This window comes from Heteronotia binoei, chromosome 5, assembly GCF_032191835.1.
Source record: "Heteronotia binoei isolate CCM8104 ecotype False Entrance Well chromosome 5, APGP_CSIRO_Hbin_v1, whole genome shotgun sequence".
In the NCBI taxonomy this organism is placed as follows: domain Eukaryota; kingdom Metazoa; phylum Chordata; class Lepidosauria; order Squamata; family Gekkonidae; genus Heteronotia; species Heteronotia binoei.
This window is the reverse complement of record NC_083227.1, coordinates 74,855,199-74,871,099: the sequence shown is the minus strand read 5'-3', so window position 1 is coordinate 74,871,099 and position 15,901 is coordinate 74,855,199. Positions and strand designations below refer to the sequence as shown.

General features: G+C 40.5%; 1 protein-coding gene across 1 annotated transcript in view; it reads left to right on the top strand.

Annotated features, from left to right (window-relative positions):
* Positions 1-15,901, top strand: part of PLXND1 (plexin D1) — a 208,835-nt gene that overhangs the window by 129,684 nt on the left and 63,250 nt on the right. Inside the window, exons 20-21 of the mRNA XM_060239643.1 lie at positions 9,253-9,367; positions 13,965-14,072. Of these exons, the coding sequence (XP_060095626.1) occupies positions 9,253-9,367; positions 13,965-14,072 (223 nt within the window). The remainder of the gene's footprint in view (positions 1-9,252; positions 9,368-13,964; positions 14,073-15,901) is intronic.

The following is a 15,901-nucleotide window of genomic DNA, read 5'->3' as shown; positions in this document are numbered from 1 at the left end:
AGTGAGTTTGACAGTGCTCAGTAGTTATGAGTTGGCATTCTTGATGTTTTTGGTACAGGAGCTGAAGTTGATGTGGTAGGTACTATTGTAGTCAAAGGAAAGGTGTGCAGGTGGAAGGTAGCATTGCGAAGTTTGGTCCAACCTGCAGTCAAGAATTCTGTTCCCAGGGCTGACATGTGTGTGTATTCTCTCACCCCTCAAAAGTATTTAACCCCCCCCCAAAAAAGACAGGTCGTTTTTGCACTTAGTGTTTGCTCCCCTTATTCCGCGGCGCAATTATGTCCAGCTCATTTTCCTCGTTTTCGCACATGGACTGTTTTGCGGAGTCGCTTTCCATGAAGCCCCAGCTCAAATCGTTTTCCCACTGGCATCGACTTGAGTTCGATGCCCTGTCAATCATTTTTTTTAAAGCGCAAGTCTGGTTGCGTAACTACGTAACAACGTAACATCGAGCAGTCACAGCTGTTCATTCCCCTTCTTTTCGTGGACAAACCGCATCACGTGTGCCGCTTCTGCTTATGGATTGGCTGCAGCTGTAGTATCCTCCACAGCCCTTTATGTATTAACAGAAGCATTCACAGTGGAGAATCCCAGCACTAGATTCCCCCCCCAACACAAATTCCGAAGTTGCGAAATATCGCAATAACGAAGAGAGAGAAATTGAGGGGTTTGTGTGTGTGTGTGTGTGGCAGCTTCTTCCTTTCCCAGCCTCGCTCCCTCCCGGGTGGCGAAGCTGGGATTTCCTCCGCGCTCTTCCCCCTCCCCGGCTGGCGCTTGCAGCTGCAACGGGGACCTGACTGATTCCTGCTGCCAGAGCTCCCCCCCCCCGCCCCATTCTCTCCTTCCCCTTCTGTGGCACGTGTGAAGAGCGAGCTCGCGTCTATTTTCTAACCGAGCGGAATGTAGCCAGGGAGGAGAATGCAGGACTCCAACTTCCCATTTTATACATGGCGATTTTGTGCAGGTCCAGAAATGCTGGTGGCACAGCTGAGGGAGGCATTGCCTTTTTAAAACACACACACATGAACGCTTTGGCCCGCGCCGGCACTAGATTCCCCCCCCCAACAATGTATAATGTATAATGCAATTCCGTAGTTGCAAGATAACGCAACAGCGGAAAAGCAACCTCACATACCCGCCACTTCAGTGAAATAACGCAACTAAAGTCAATAATAAAAAAAAATTCTAACGAAACCAATTGAAGTGGCAATTGAGGCTATTCTAGGAGGGGTTTTTTTTTTTTCTATTTGTTAATTTCGAAATATCGCTATTATGCAAGAAATATGAAGTTTTTTAAAAAAATGGCCGTGCGGGCACTTTTGGGAAGCGCCGCGAACAGCTGATGATTGGCCAAGGGGGTGGATGGGGTGGGAGGACGGAAAGGGAGAGGGTGACGCCCACAAAGCAGTTGATCCGGCATGGATGGATTTCCCACAGCAAACTCCGCGGAGTGGATCCGGAGGTTTTCAAAAACTCCGGAAGCATGTTAAAAAACATACTCCGGCGTGAAACCCCTGAAGCGCCGGAGCAAACCGCAGCGCCGAAGCAACAGGTGCGAAAACCAGGAAAAGATCCGGAGGTAAATGGGGTGCTACGCCGAAGTAAACGCTAGTGCGAAAACGCTCACAGAGTTACTTTCAAGTGCTCATCTCACATTCAGGGAAGTTTTGCCATTCTGTACAAACTTTTTTTCATTTGTGTTTGTACTTTTTATGAGCTTCCATTTCTGTCTCCCCACCACCACCTATTCACTAACCTTCCCAGTGTCACTAATTATAGTCCTTTCTCTGTAGTTTATTTTACATTCTGTATGTCCCTTGGCTTTTTTTATGAGTGTAAAGCTGTTCACACTTTAAGACAGGTGGAGAGATTCTGTTCGAGGCCTGACAACCTTTAGCTTTCTTTCTTTTCTCATTTCCAAATCCCAGTTGCTCTTTTTTCCAGTAAATGTGTTGTTATTAAATTGGCAGGAATATGAATGGCTTTCAGGGATAGAGGAGCCTAGTGGGACTTGAGAAGCCGTGGCCAAATCTTCTCTAGAAATAGAACATTTCAAGAAACATGGGATGGGAATTCCTCCATGCAGACTAAACCAATGCTTTTCACACTGCTTCTGAGAAGATAATGTGTTATTTTTATTGTTTATGGTTTTTTAAATACATGAAATTCCATTGCAAAACTAAACAAACATTGGCAGAAATAGCAGGGCCCTGATTTTCCTGACCCATTGTTAAAAGGACTTACAAAAATGAGAACATCTCATTTTCAATGGAAACTTGCCAATAAAGGATAGAAGGAAAAGAAACTTCTTGAGATCTGCTTTTGGAAACAGTGCAAGTAATTTGTTGTATATAGTACAACATACACTACTTTTCCAGGGTAGTGAATTCAGGTGAATTTATGCCACTTTGCCAGGCCTGTCAAACTCATGGCTGCCAGGCCAGATGTGCCACACTAGCTATGTACTGCAGCCTTCAAGTTTTCTGATAAATGCAGGTGGTTTATCAAGCACCTGGCAAGATGTAATATATGATTTGCATACCAATTATGATCCAATTTGAAAACATGAATTTCCTATCCCAGATCACATTATGAATCTGGTTGCTAGTCTTTGAAAGGTTTCCTAGCATCAGTTCTTGTAGCAGTTGCAAAGTTCAGCTAAGAAGGCAGGATGTTTCTAGAGTGAGTTCGGTCCCATCTCTCAGGTTAGACCCAAATATATCTTCCTGCCTCCAAGACTCCGCTATCTAAATCGTTACCTCTAATGCCTTCACTGATTTTCTTTCTACATCCAGAAAAACTCCTTGTTAATAAGGTCTTTATGGTCTTGTACCACCCCTGCCATTCAGCTCCTTTCTCCCAAAATGCCTTTGCTTATGATCTTCTCCAATGCCACTTTTCACTACCTAAAACTCTGCTCCCTGAAATAGCCTCAAGTTTCTGCCCCCCCACCCCGTTGCTACCCCATAAGTCTAGAACTTATAGAATATATGAAGAATGTTAGTGCATTCTTGCTGCTACTTATAGTAGCATAGTCTATTCAAAATAATTATGACAAATTTCTCATCCGTATGAATATCTTTCGACCTTAAATTTTATTTATTTATTTCCTTCCTTCCTTCAATTTATATCCTGCCCTTCCCAAGCGGACTCAGGGCAGGTTTCAACAGAGGTCAAATAATTAAACCAGAGTTAAAATTACAATTAAAACATTATTTAAAATCACAATTTAACAAAATTTGATATTAACTTAACACTCTGCCCAGCAATCACAACCAATAAGGTCTCAAGGTCCATCAGATAGCAGTCGCCAGAGAGGGGGAGGCCAATAAAATTAATACTCCTATCTTCATATCTTCACTTCTTTGAAGCTGGACATTCTTGCAACTCTCAGATGCTTCTCCACCTGGGCCTCAACAAATTATATCTATTAATAATGGGTTATATGGCTGCTAATCTACACAGTGTCATATAATGACTTACTGATTTGCAAGGCTATTCTGTTCTGGGTCTCTAGACTTCCTCCTTGGCATGCTTCCCTGAGAGGCCAAGTTTGTTCTATTTATGTGCGGTGCAACGTTTTCTGTTATTTTTATCAAGTCCAGCAACTGATCTCCTATATTTGTGGCCATATCTGTGATATTACCTTTAAAATCCTTCATGATCCTGGATCCATATACCCATCTCTTCTGGTATAACCAACTGCTTTGTTATTTTCATTGGTTCTTACTTACCATGTAGGGGAAAGTGCCATCAAATTGCAGCCGGTTTTTGACAGCCCTGTAGGATTTTCAGGCCAAGAGACATTCAGAGGTGGTTTGCCATCACCTGCCCAGTCTACGTGATAACTCTGGATTTCCTTGGTGGTCTCCCATCCAAGTACGAACCAGGGCCAGCTCTGCTTAACTTCTGAGATCTAACAAGATTAGGCTAGCTTGGGCTATCTAGGTTTAGATTTAGTGCTTCTTGTATTATGGCACCAACTCTTTGGTTTGCTCGAGAAGAGGGCATTTAATAATAATAAACTAATAATAATAATAATCTACATTACTGGCTTTTTAGAGGGGCTGCAAAATATCTGCTGATTCAAGGGATTGATGAATTTTTATTGATGGACAGATGGATGGGATGTCAAATTGTATGGTTTATCATGATTGCATGGTTAAATAGCTTACAAATGGTATAGTTACAGCAAAGTTTTGAGTCCAGTAGCACCTTTAAAACCAACAAAGTTTTATTCAAGGTATAAGCTTTTGTGTGCATGCTCTCTTTGTCATTGTAGCAGTTTTAGATATTTGCATGCTGTTGCATAATTCTTTATAAACTTCCATCCATTATGGGGTGGAAGGTGGGCTATTAATATTTAAAATAACTGAAGAGATAGCTGAGATTAAGTAACCAGTTTGAAAGCCATCTTTTCCATGAAGCTTAGCCCTTTAGACAGTATCATAATTGACATTAAATATAAGTATGCGTAACTATATTTGTACTGATTTGTCTCATGTTGCCCTCGATTCTCTCATTCTTTCCTTCCCTTATTTTGCTGTCTCCCATACCACCAACATTTAGATTAAAGCCTTCAAGGGATAGAAGCTTTTATTTTTGCTGATGCTGCCTAGCTACGTTTATTGATGGTGGTGGTGGTGGTACTGTTGTTATTAACTTTTAAAAAGAACAAAAGGCACTGTGTATAGAGGAAGTAATACAGACTCTTTCAATATGAAATCTGGGATTTTTGCAATGTCACAATTAATATTGCTTCAGGACAACTTGACAAGAATTTCAAAACATCTAGAGTATTAAATTGAGGTTAACAGTTCCACATTGCAGTTTTCTTAGACAAAAAGTATGTGGAAGTTTCACAATATTGCTTCTGCAAATACTGTGAAAATTGCCACACTCTTAGTATTATTAGATATTGGCCTATTCTATCAAAACTGGAAAAGGGGCATGCATGTGTTTGTATGTTATTACCTAGTGATTGGCGCTGAATTAACAACAAACTATGATTTGTACACAAATTGGGTTGATTTGTGGTTTGTTCTGAACTGATTAGGTGATCTTACCATGCTTGAACTGAAAACTAACAATTTTTTTCCCTTGGTGTTTTGTTTGGTTCATTTTTGCGGTCATTTTCCCAGACAGCCTGGTGCTGATTCAATCAATTCCTAGGCTGTGCTGGGGTGGATGTCTGGGAGCCCTAGGAACACCCATAGCCATTGTCCATAGCTTGATTGTCAGCTCTGGGAGCTGGAACACCCATTCTGTTCTATGGAAGCAGACACCCTGACTCTGCTACTTCCACTTTACAGCATGAAGAAAGAAGAGTTAGTTGTCATGAGAGCTTAAGCTGAGCTTTGCTTTTGCGGGGGGGGGGGGAGGGGTCTATATCTTGGATATTCCAAATCAAATCTTTGCCAAACTTGGAGGGCGGGTGGAGGATGGCCTGCTGAAGACTGCTGGTGAGTTTTACACTTCCTAAACAAAACAACCCAATGAACCATGAACCAGTTTGGAAATCAAATTAATCACAAAATGAACGACCAACAAACCACCAAACAAACCACAAACTGACACAAACCACCATTTCCCCATTCTGTGCTCATCCCTATTAGCTTTATCTAAATATCAGGCAGAAAATTCTCTCTTTCTGTTTCCAAATTAAATGTCTTAAAATTGGAAAATGTAAATCAGAATGTGAATCAGTTCATTTGCAAAGGAGTATTAAAAAGTAGAGCCACCTGATAATGTTTTCTTTTGCCAGATGTGGCAGGGTTATCATGTTGCCAGATTGTGTTTGAAAATGCAGGGAAACTATTAAAATCTAACAATGGCTTATACCATTTCTAAAGGAAATAAATCCTATCCAAACAATGATCCAGTGACAGATTCTATTAAATTAGATTAGGCACAGCTAAATTATGTCAATAAACACTAGCCCAGCAGTGAATAGCAAATAGGGACATTCTACCTTCAGAGGGCACTAGGGAATATACATTTTTATGTACGAGGTTTTTTTTAATGTCCAAAGCCTCTTCCCTGTTATTCTCTTTCCCATAATAAATAGTAGATTTTACAGAAATTTCTAATAACATCTACCAGAACTCTGGAGTTGCCTATGTTCAGAGTCCATCAGCAAAACCAAGCTTTAGTTCATAGGTGATCCCTCCTTCATAAGAGACTACTACAAATTATTTCTCTCCCACTTATTCTGTACTTTCTTTGGAGAAGTAAAACTCATGTTTCTGGAAACCAAATTGCCGTGTATTTTTAGCTGTCTGGGAATGAAGTTCCTTTCTGAACATATGAAGTTTTCCCAGGGCTTTTTTTGTAGCAGGAACTCCTTTGCATATTAGGCCACACACCCCTGATGTAGCCAATCCTCCTACAGGGCTGTTCTTACAGGGCCTATTGTAAACTCTTGGAGGACTGGCTACATCAGGGGTGTGTGGCCTAATATGCAAAGGAATTCCTGCTACAAAAAAGCCCTGCGTTTTCCTGTGCTGACTTCTGACTCTGTTAGTTTATCAAAGTCAGTATTATCTACTCTGACTGGCAGCTGCTCTCCAGGATTTCAGGTTGACTCTTTCACATCACCTACCACCTGATCTTTTTAACTGGAGATGCCTGGAATTGAACTTGGGGCCTTTTGTGGGCATAGCAAATGCTTTGCCACTGAGCCACAGACCTACTCTGGTATAGGGTGGGAATTGTTATGCCTGCCCTCCCTTATCCCAATATTAAGATTTTTATTGTACATATACAGAGGAGAGTTGAGTGTAGTCACTCTAGAGCTGGGTGTCAAATATGCAGCCCATGAGATGGATGCAGCCCATGCAGGACTCAAATCTGGCCCACAAGCAACTTCCTTCTCCTGCTTCCTTTTCCAGGGCTACTACTGCAGCCACACTGTAGCTTGCTTTTTTTCCAGCTCCCTCACTGGCTCTTTGCTTCCTGCCTCTTGCCTCCCTCCATCTCTCTTTCACACACGCACACAGAGCTCCATGGCTGCTTCATGCAAGAGAGATACAAAGACCCCCATCCTTACACACAGACACACACAACTTACGCCTCCTTCTCTGGGGCTGTTTGTCCTCTTTTGGGGAGGGAGGAGGAGGAAAGAGAGGGAGAGAAAACAGTTGGAGTCTCATGGCACTTCAAGATCAACAACGTTTTATTCCAGGTTTAAGCTTTTATGTGCAAACACACTTCTTCTTTGGCAGGAGGGAGGTTGGATGGATGGATGGATTGTTCTGACAAGCACAATGTACATTGAGGAAATTATTTTGGCTTATTTTTTTTTTTTAAAAAAGAGAGGTTGGATTTCTTTGTTCCAATCTGGATTTATTTTCTTTCAAAAAGACCCTGATTAAGAATTAGAACACTTGGATTGGTCCTTATATCTTGGAGAATGGAGTGATTTCATATGTCAGATGACAATAACAGACATTGATAATGAGACAGGAAAACTAGCTCTCAGCTCAGTCCAGGAGGGTGCATTGTCTTGAACTTCATTATCAGTTGCAGTTCAGCAGGCTCCGTTTCTAATCTCCTTTTGTAATTCCTTTGTAAGAGCACTGCTTGTCTTATGTCAGCAACTGAATGTTGTTTTTCTAAAGTTAGACATGCCCATTTATTATTTGCATCCTCCTGGACTGAATCCTCCTGGATGGAATTGAGACCTACATATCCTGTCTCATTACCAGCACTAGTATACTACTTCTCTGCATGCTATTGTCATTCACCTGCTATTGCCTTCCAGCATCTGAAATCACCTTTATAAAGTTTATATCTCTAGTACCTGATTTTATATTTTATGGCATGATGGCTCAGTCCAACAGAATGACATTTATATCAGATCTGGCACTTGCAACAAATGAGATCTTCTGCTCTAAAGGAAATCATGTATAATGTCCTGATCTCCTATCTTTTGTGTGTATTTGGCCACAGACCCTCATTACTTCATCTGTACATGCATATTACTTTGTTTTCTATCTTAATTATAACTTTGACTTGGGAGTTTTCCAAGTTCCAGTTGCTATTAAAAGAGGTGAGCAGTTGATATTAGGTAATGGCAGATGATATAGTATCTGAGGAATTCATAAAGGGGCATGAAAAGAGACACAGAATAGTGTGTCTCTGCAATTTTTAATTAATCCCCTTTTGTGCACTTGTCACAGAAAGGTCTTGACTATTATTCCAGCGTTGGTCTTGATAGTACACATGGTATATCTTTACTTGGCCTTGAGACACATAAAATGCTGTAATTCACACATTGTATAGAAGGTGAATTATCATTTCTATCTGGATGTTAATTTTGATCCCAGTTCCACTCAATATGCATTAGCCTGATTCTGCTCATAAGCATGTTTTATCAATGATTTGTAATATGTAAAGTGCTTTTCAGTCCTTCTCCATTTAATAGACGGAGTATTTTATCATGGTTCAGGTTAGTGTGCATTTTCTTTTTCTCTTCCAAATAAAATGTTGGGAAAAATATTAATTGTGCTACAGGATTAAAGATTGAATATCTTTTGTTACATTACAGATATTGTTCTTGATAAAGTATGCTGTTAATAAATAATTCCCACAGCAACTTATATAACAGAGAGTAAGGACTGCTTCCCTTGTGTTTAAAAGATACATTTTTGTTCTAGAGAGTTACAACCACCTCTGAAGATTTATGGGAGCGTGATATCGAAATCATAGTACACACATCTTCTGCCTTGGAGAGAAGTTCAGATCTGGAGCACATGAAACAAATATGTTAACTGTAGTTCTAACACTGTATTTTCATTCATATTTGGGTATAGGTGTGCCTTCTGAAAATATACCCATGTCTTTTAAAATCTACACAAGCCAGGCAGGAATTGAGCAGGTTATCCAATGCCTTGCAGTGAGCCTCTTCCTGAGCAGGACTTTGAAGTCTAATCTTTCAGGATCATAGACTTCAGGAACATCAGCAGAAGACAACCCCCCTTGACACCATTGGGTGTGAGGAACTATAGCCTTTGCTGCATATGCAGACACTGTGACAGACAACCACCAGCAGGCCTGTCAACACTAATCAAAATAAGTCCTGCTATTAAACTGCAGCACTATGGTTCATTCAATATTGCAGAGCCAGCAACTATGTAATTTGTTAAGCATATTTGTCTGTGCAGAACATCCCTCCTCTGTAACTGGGTGTCTGTATTGCTTTTAACTTCTCATTAAACAACTTGGTGATGGTTCCTTCCTGTTCTCTCTTAGATCCAAGTTGGGAAATCCATTCAAACTATTGCTATGCTGCACCTTGGAGGAAGTGAGATGGCCATTACAGTTTCCATAGTCATCTGCAGTATCTTGTTGCTGCTTTCTATAGTAGGTAAGGAGCAATGCTTGACTCAATTATATGTTCCTCTAACCCTGCATTTTCAAGTAGTCAGCCGTGTTGGTCTGAAGTAGTAGAACAAAATAGGAGTCAAGTTGCACCTTTAAGACCAACTTAATTTTATTCAGAACGTAAGCTTTCATGTGCTCTCTAAGCACACTTCACCGCTGTTTTACTGCAAAGGAACTTCAAGAACAGAATGGAGAGAGAAATTGATGAATTACAAATTATTATGAAACTTGGAACAAACACTTCCTCAGGACTGAACAAGGATATTGGTTTTTTATCTCATTACAGATGCTAAACCCACTCTCACTGAGTAAGTTATACATCCACAGTATTCCAATGTATTTCTCTTTTAGAATAGCGTATCAGAATTATTTTTTGTATTGACATACTCAAAATAGGGATATTGGCTGTTTATCTCATTGCATATACTTAACCCATTTTCATATATTTTATTGTATTCTTTTTTTTCTATGGCAAACTAGAATGAAGTTTACATGTTAAAAAGTAAATTAGGTGGACAATAACATCACTTTCCAATGTATTTCTCTTTTAGCTGTATTGACATACTCAAATAGGGATATTGGCTGTTTTTCCCATTACATATACTGAACCCATCTACAACTAATTTTAATGTATTTTTCTCCTAATGGCAAACTATATGTATGTTACATGTTAAAAGGTAAATTAGTTGGATGGGAAATCTTCTGAGATATAAATACCTTCCTTTTGACCCAGGCCCCTTGGTGCAGAGTGTTAAAGCTGCAGTACTGCAGTCCTAAGCTCTGCTCACGACCTGAGTTCGATCCCTGGTGGAAGCTGGGTTTTCAGGTAGCCGGCTCGAGGTTGACTCAGCCTTCCATCCTTCCGAGGTCGGTAAAATAAGTACCCAGCTTGCTGGGGGGAAAGTGTAGATGACTGGGGAAGGCAATGGTAAACTACTCCGTAAAAAGTCTGCTGTGAAAATGTTGTGAAAGCAACATCACCCCAGAATTGGAAACGACTGGTGCTTGCAATGGGGACTTTTCCTTTTCCTTTCCTAATACAATATTGTCATTAACAGACATTCTCACAATTTGACATATTGCTGTTTTATTGCTTTTGCATGCTCATGCTACTCAGATCAAAGGTTTGCTCAATTTGTTAATTTTACTGTTTTGTCATTGAATCTTAAATTTGTACCATTTTGCATTCTAAACCACTCCCTACCAGACAATTTTACTATACTGGCATTGTATCTTAAATTTGTACCAGTTTGCATTCTGAGCCACTGACTACCAGCTATGTGTGGCTTTGCTCACTGTACCGGATTCCTCATCTGATGTAATGTGCTTAGAGAGCACACAAAAGCTTATGTTCTGAATAAAATTAAGTTGGTCTTAAAGGTGCAACTTGACTCTTGCATTTTCAAAACACAGATTTCCAAAGGTTCATTAATATAATTGTCATTTGTATAAGTTTAACTCTAGAAGGGACTGTTTCAGGATTCAGATGATTTAGCAACTGAACCAATTTTTAAAAAACCAGTAAATTCATTTGCCTTTATTAGATCAATTGATAAAAAATATAGAGAGATACAGTTATCTAAACATCTTTGAAAAATGAACTAGGTTCGCACTTAAGCATTTTGATGCCCCAAGCAAAATATTGAAATGGTATTTCCCATTTATCCAGCTTCATGAAACTCTGAAGACTGGGAGTCCTTTTCATCTGCTCTGAGCCAAGAGGAGAGGTGGGGTATTATTCCCATCCCACGTGCTTGATTCTTCTTCATGTTCTTGCAAATCTGTGTAACAGCTGCCCTTTGCTGCTTCCTGGCTCAAACTTCATTGTTAGCCATGAGCTGGATTCTAATAGGTCTTTGCTGATTAATGAGTGACAGTATCTCCCTGCCATCACTAGATTTAATTTATATATAATAAAAGTTGTTTATGGCTAATTGATCGTTCAGAACCCAATTCTGGAGACACAGGAACTCTCATGATACACAGATTGCCTGAGAGCTAAAACCTTTTAAATGTACATATTGATCTGCATTTAAGTCTTTCCACAGATAATATCCAGGCTTAAGTTTGATATAATGGCTATTGTACACACATTGTTTCCAGCTGGTTTAATTTAATTATAGATAATCAACACCTGCTTAACCAGCCACACATTGATTTTACAGGGCTAAGTAAATATAATTTATTATGTTTTGTTTATTGCCCTTTCACCAAATAATTTTATGCTAATCAAAATCAGTTTCTGATTTCTGTTTTCACTTCTTACAGTAATTGTCATGTGATTGTAAATCATATCATGTTTTATTGCAAAATTGTGGCTACATCATATTGAATCTGATCAGCATAACAAATTTATTTTAGCTGAAATAAACATTAATATGTTTCCAGAAATTGCTTAGTTTGAGTTCTGGGAGCATGTACATCTATGTGCAAACCCATTCTGTCTTTGAATATGTAGGCCAGGGGTGGGGAACCTCCGTCCCGAGGGCCGTATATGGCCCTCGAGGTCACTTGTAATGTAATGTAATGTAAAATTTTATTTATATCCCGCCCTCCCCCGCCGAAGCAGGCTCAGGGCGGCTAACAGCATTTCAAGTAAACAATACAATAATAAAAACATTAAATTCACATTAAAATTCACATTAAAACCAGTCAATAGTCAATAATTAATTAAAACATTCCTAAATTAACACTGGCGGTAAACGTTATTAATCTGGCGGTAAACATTAAATTCAGTTATTGGTGAACGCCTGTTTGAAGAGGGCGGTCTTGCAGGCCCTGCGGAACTGGTCTAAGTTCCGCAGGGCCCGCACCTCCTCTGGGAGTTGGTTCCAGAGTTGTGGGGCCGCAACGGAAAAGGCCCGAGTGCGGGTGCTTTGAAGTTTAACTTCTTTTGGCCCAGGGATATTCAGTCTGCTTTTCCCCACTGACCTCAGTGCTCTCTGGGGCTCATATGGGGAGAGACGGTCCCTCAGGTAGGTCGGTCCTTGGCCATATAGGGCTTTAAAGGTTATGACCAGCACTTTGTACTGGATCCGGTATACGATTGGCAGCCAGTGCAGTCCGCGCAGCCCACTTGGTGTGGTCCTCGGGGATTGCTGGGCCGAACCAAGCCATATGGCAGCCTCTCTGGGGCCTGGCTGACCAGCGAGGATCACGGGGCCCAGCTGCATTGTACAACAGCCTCCCCAGGGCCAGGCAGGGATCACAGGGCCCAGATGTACTGTGCGGCAGCCTCCCTGGGACCTGGCTGGCCGGCCAAAATTGCTGCAGGGCCTGGAAAAGTTACTGTCACAGTTCAGTTTGCACTTGATTATCCCAAATGGTGTGGCCTAATATGCTAATGAGTGTATGACCTAATATGCTAATATTAGGGGATGTGGTCTAATAATAATAATAATAATAATAAATTTTATTTATATCCCGCCCTCCCCGCCTAGGCAGGCTCAGGGCGGCTAACAGCAGTTCAATAAAATTATACAATATAAGGTAAATGAAACAACAATTAAATTATACAGTAGTTTAAAAACAACAATCTAAAACCAGTTCCAGTTGTCTGGGTCGTTCCATAATTTAGACGGCGGTGATCTTCTTGATGTTATTCTGTATATTTATATTATGGCAGGGGTCACTAGATAAAATCGTTGGTGGATTAAACAGCCATCCTATCAATGGTCTACAAAGGCCTGCTTGAAAAGAGTGGTCTTAAAGGCCCTGCGGAATTGGTCCAGATTCCAATATTGGTCCAGATTCCATATTGGTCCAATATGCTACTGAGTTCCTGCTGGACTTTTTCTACAAAAAAGCCCTGGACCTATGCATTTGCCTAGGACGGTGGGCCGGGTGTGTGTGCCAGATTAGGCTCTCCCCAGAAATAGAGAAACAATTATTTGTATTAATTTTGCTGGCCTGAATCATTCTCCCTTGGCAGAGCACTGTTTTTTAAGTTGACAATATTTTATGGTCCTTGAATAATGTTATAAAAATCCATATGGCCCTTGGCAGAAAAAAAGTTCCCCACCCCTGATGTAGACACTTCAAAATATAGGTACGCTTGATAAATTTGTACTTCTTTAAGCTTATGCTCTTAGGTGGAAAAGAATTCCTGATTTGGCAATGAAATGAAGATGATGGGGCACAGTATATTTGCATATACCTACACAGCTGCTGTTTTTTAGTTTAAATTTGGTAGATAACACCCTCCCCACACACACTCACACATGGCAACATTGCCAACACAGATGTGATCATCTTCTATCCAGACCGTGACATGAGCTCATGAGGTGTTATGGTTATATCTGCTTTTATAATGAGCATAACTGGACCATTCTAACCCTTGTGTAGCAATCCTTGACCCAAAGAATTGACTCATAATGCTGTCTTGCTGTGTTGTTTTTAGTTCCAGTTGCCCATGTTTATTGAGCATTAGTTCTCACTGCTGAGTGAGACTGTATTATGTGATGAGCAAAATAGTGTTGAAGCAAGGCCTATCTTAATGAGAATGTACATAAAGATCACTATCATCACTTCTTATCATATCGGCTCTTGGCTTTGGGCCATTTTTCCTTTCATTTCTCTAGCCCTTTTTGTGTTTTGCACCAAGAGCCGCAGGGCAGAGCGTTATTGGCAGAAAACTCTGCTGCAGATGGAAGAGATGGAGTCCCAGATCCGGGAAGAAATACGCAAAGGTAATTATTCGTAAATTCAGGAGGGTGAAGGAATCTGTCAACATGAATGGCAGAGAAATTTGTCCTCTGAACATTCTGAGAGAAGTTTTGCAATCCTAAAAAAATCCCTTACAGTCATTGTCACAGAGTGTTAACAGGCGCAGGCATACTGAGCCCTGAGTCCTATGACTAAGATCAACTAGCTTTGATATTGCAAAATGGTATTATTACTGTTAACAAGAATGAAGCTGCATTCTCATATTGTTACTAAAATTACCATGGTGCCCTTTATTTGCGGAGATTTGTGTAGTAATGAAGTAGGTAAATCACAGCCCAGTGAATAATGTTTCCATAACATCAATTGACGGCAAGTATCTGGGGAAACTGCAAGCTTCCAGGCTGCTGGCATTGAACATTATAAGCTGATAAAGAATTCCAGATTTCCATTCTAGGAGTTTTGGGCCATGATACTGGAGTTCCATTTATTTATTTAGGGTATTTCTATAATGCCTCTTCAGAAGTCTGCTCAAGGTGACCTACAATTAAAACAATATAATAACATAAAAACAAATAATTAAAAATGAGCCATTGGACATGAACAACATAGAAACTATCTATAAAATAGAATTCTCCATCATCTGAGATCATTTATATGCAGGGTTTGTTGAACAATAGGTATTACCAGTACTTAACTATTCTGGTAAAATAGAGACCAATTAATTTAATACATGAAAGTGACCTGAATGGTCTGGGACCAATGTATCTACGGGACCGCTTTTTCTGGTATTCCCCCCCCCCCCCCGCGCAAAAAAACCAAACAAACAGCATTACTCTCGAGAGAAGAACCTTCTCGAGAGAAGAACCTTTAAGCGGTGGAAAACCAGTCCAAGTGAGATTAGTATAAGGGAACACAGGCTGTGGCAAATCAAATGCAAGACTGTGATCAGGCAGGCAAAAAGGGACTATGAGGAGCATATTGCAAAAAACATAAAGACCAACAATAAAACTTTCTTCAAATATATTAGAAGTAGGAAACCAGCCAGGGAGGCAGTAGGGCCCTTGGATGACCATGGGGTAAAAGGATTACTGAAGGAGGTTAGGGAAATGGCTGAGAAGCTAAATGATTTTTTTGCCTCCGTCTTCACTGTGGAAGATGAGAACTTTTTGCCCGCCCCAGAACCACTAATTTTGGAAGGGGTATTGAAAGACCTGAGTCAGATTGAGGTGACAAAAGAGGAGGTCCTACGACTGATAGACAAATTAAAAACTAATAAGTCACCGGGTCCGGATGGCATACATCCAAGAGTTCTGAAAGAACTCAAAGTTGAACTTGTGGATCTTCTAACAAAAATCTGTAATCTTTCATGGAAATCTGCCTCCGTTCCTGAGGACTGGAAGGTAGCAAATGTCACCCCCATCTTTAAAAAAGGTTCCAGAGGAGACCCGGGAAATTACAGGCCAGTCAGTCTGACTTCAATACCGGGAAAGTTGGTAGAAACCATTATCAAGGACAGAATGAGTAGGCACATTGATGAACACGGGTTATTGAGGAAGACTCAGCATGGGTTCTGCAAGGGAAGATCTTGCCTCACTAACCTGTTACATTTCTTTGAGGGGGTGAACAAACATGTGGACAAAGGAGACCCAATAGATGTTGTTTACCTTGACTTCCAGAAAGCTTTTGATAAAGTTCCTCATCAAAGGCTCCTTAGAAAGCTTGAGAGTCATGGAGTAAAAGGACAGGTCCTCTTGTGGATCAAAAACTGGCTGAGTAATAGGAAGCAGAGAGTGAATATAAATGGGCAGTCTTCGCAGTGGAGGACGGTAAGCAGTGGGGTGCCGCAGGGCTC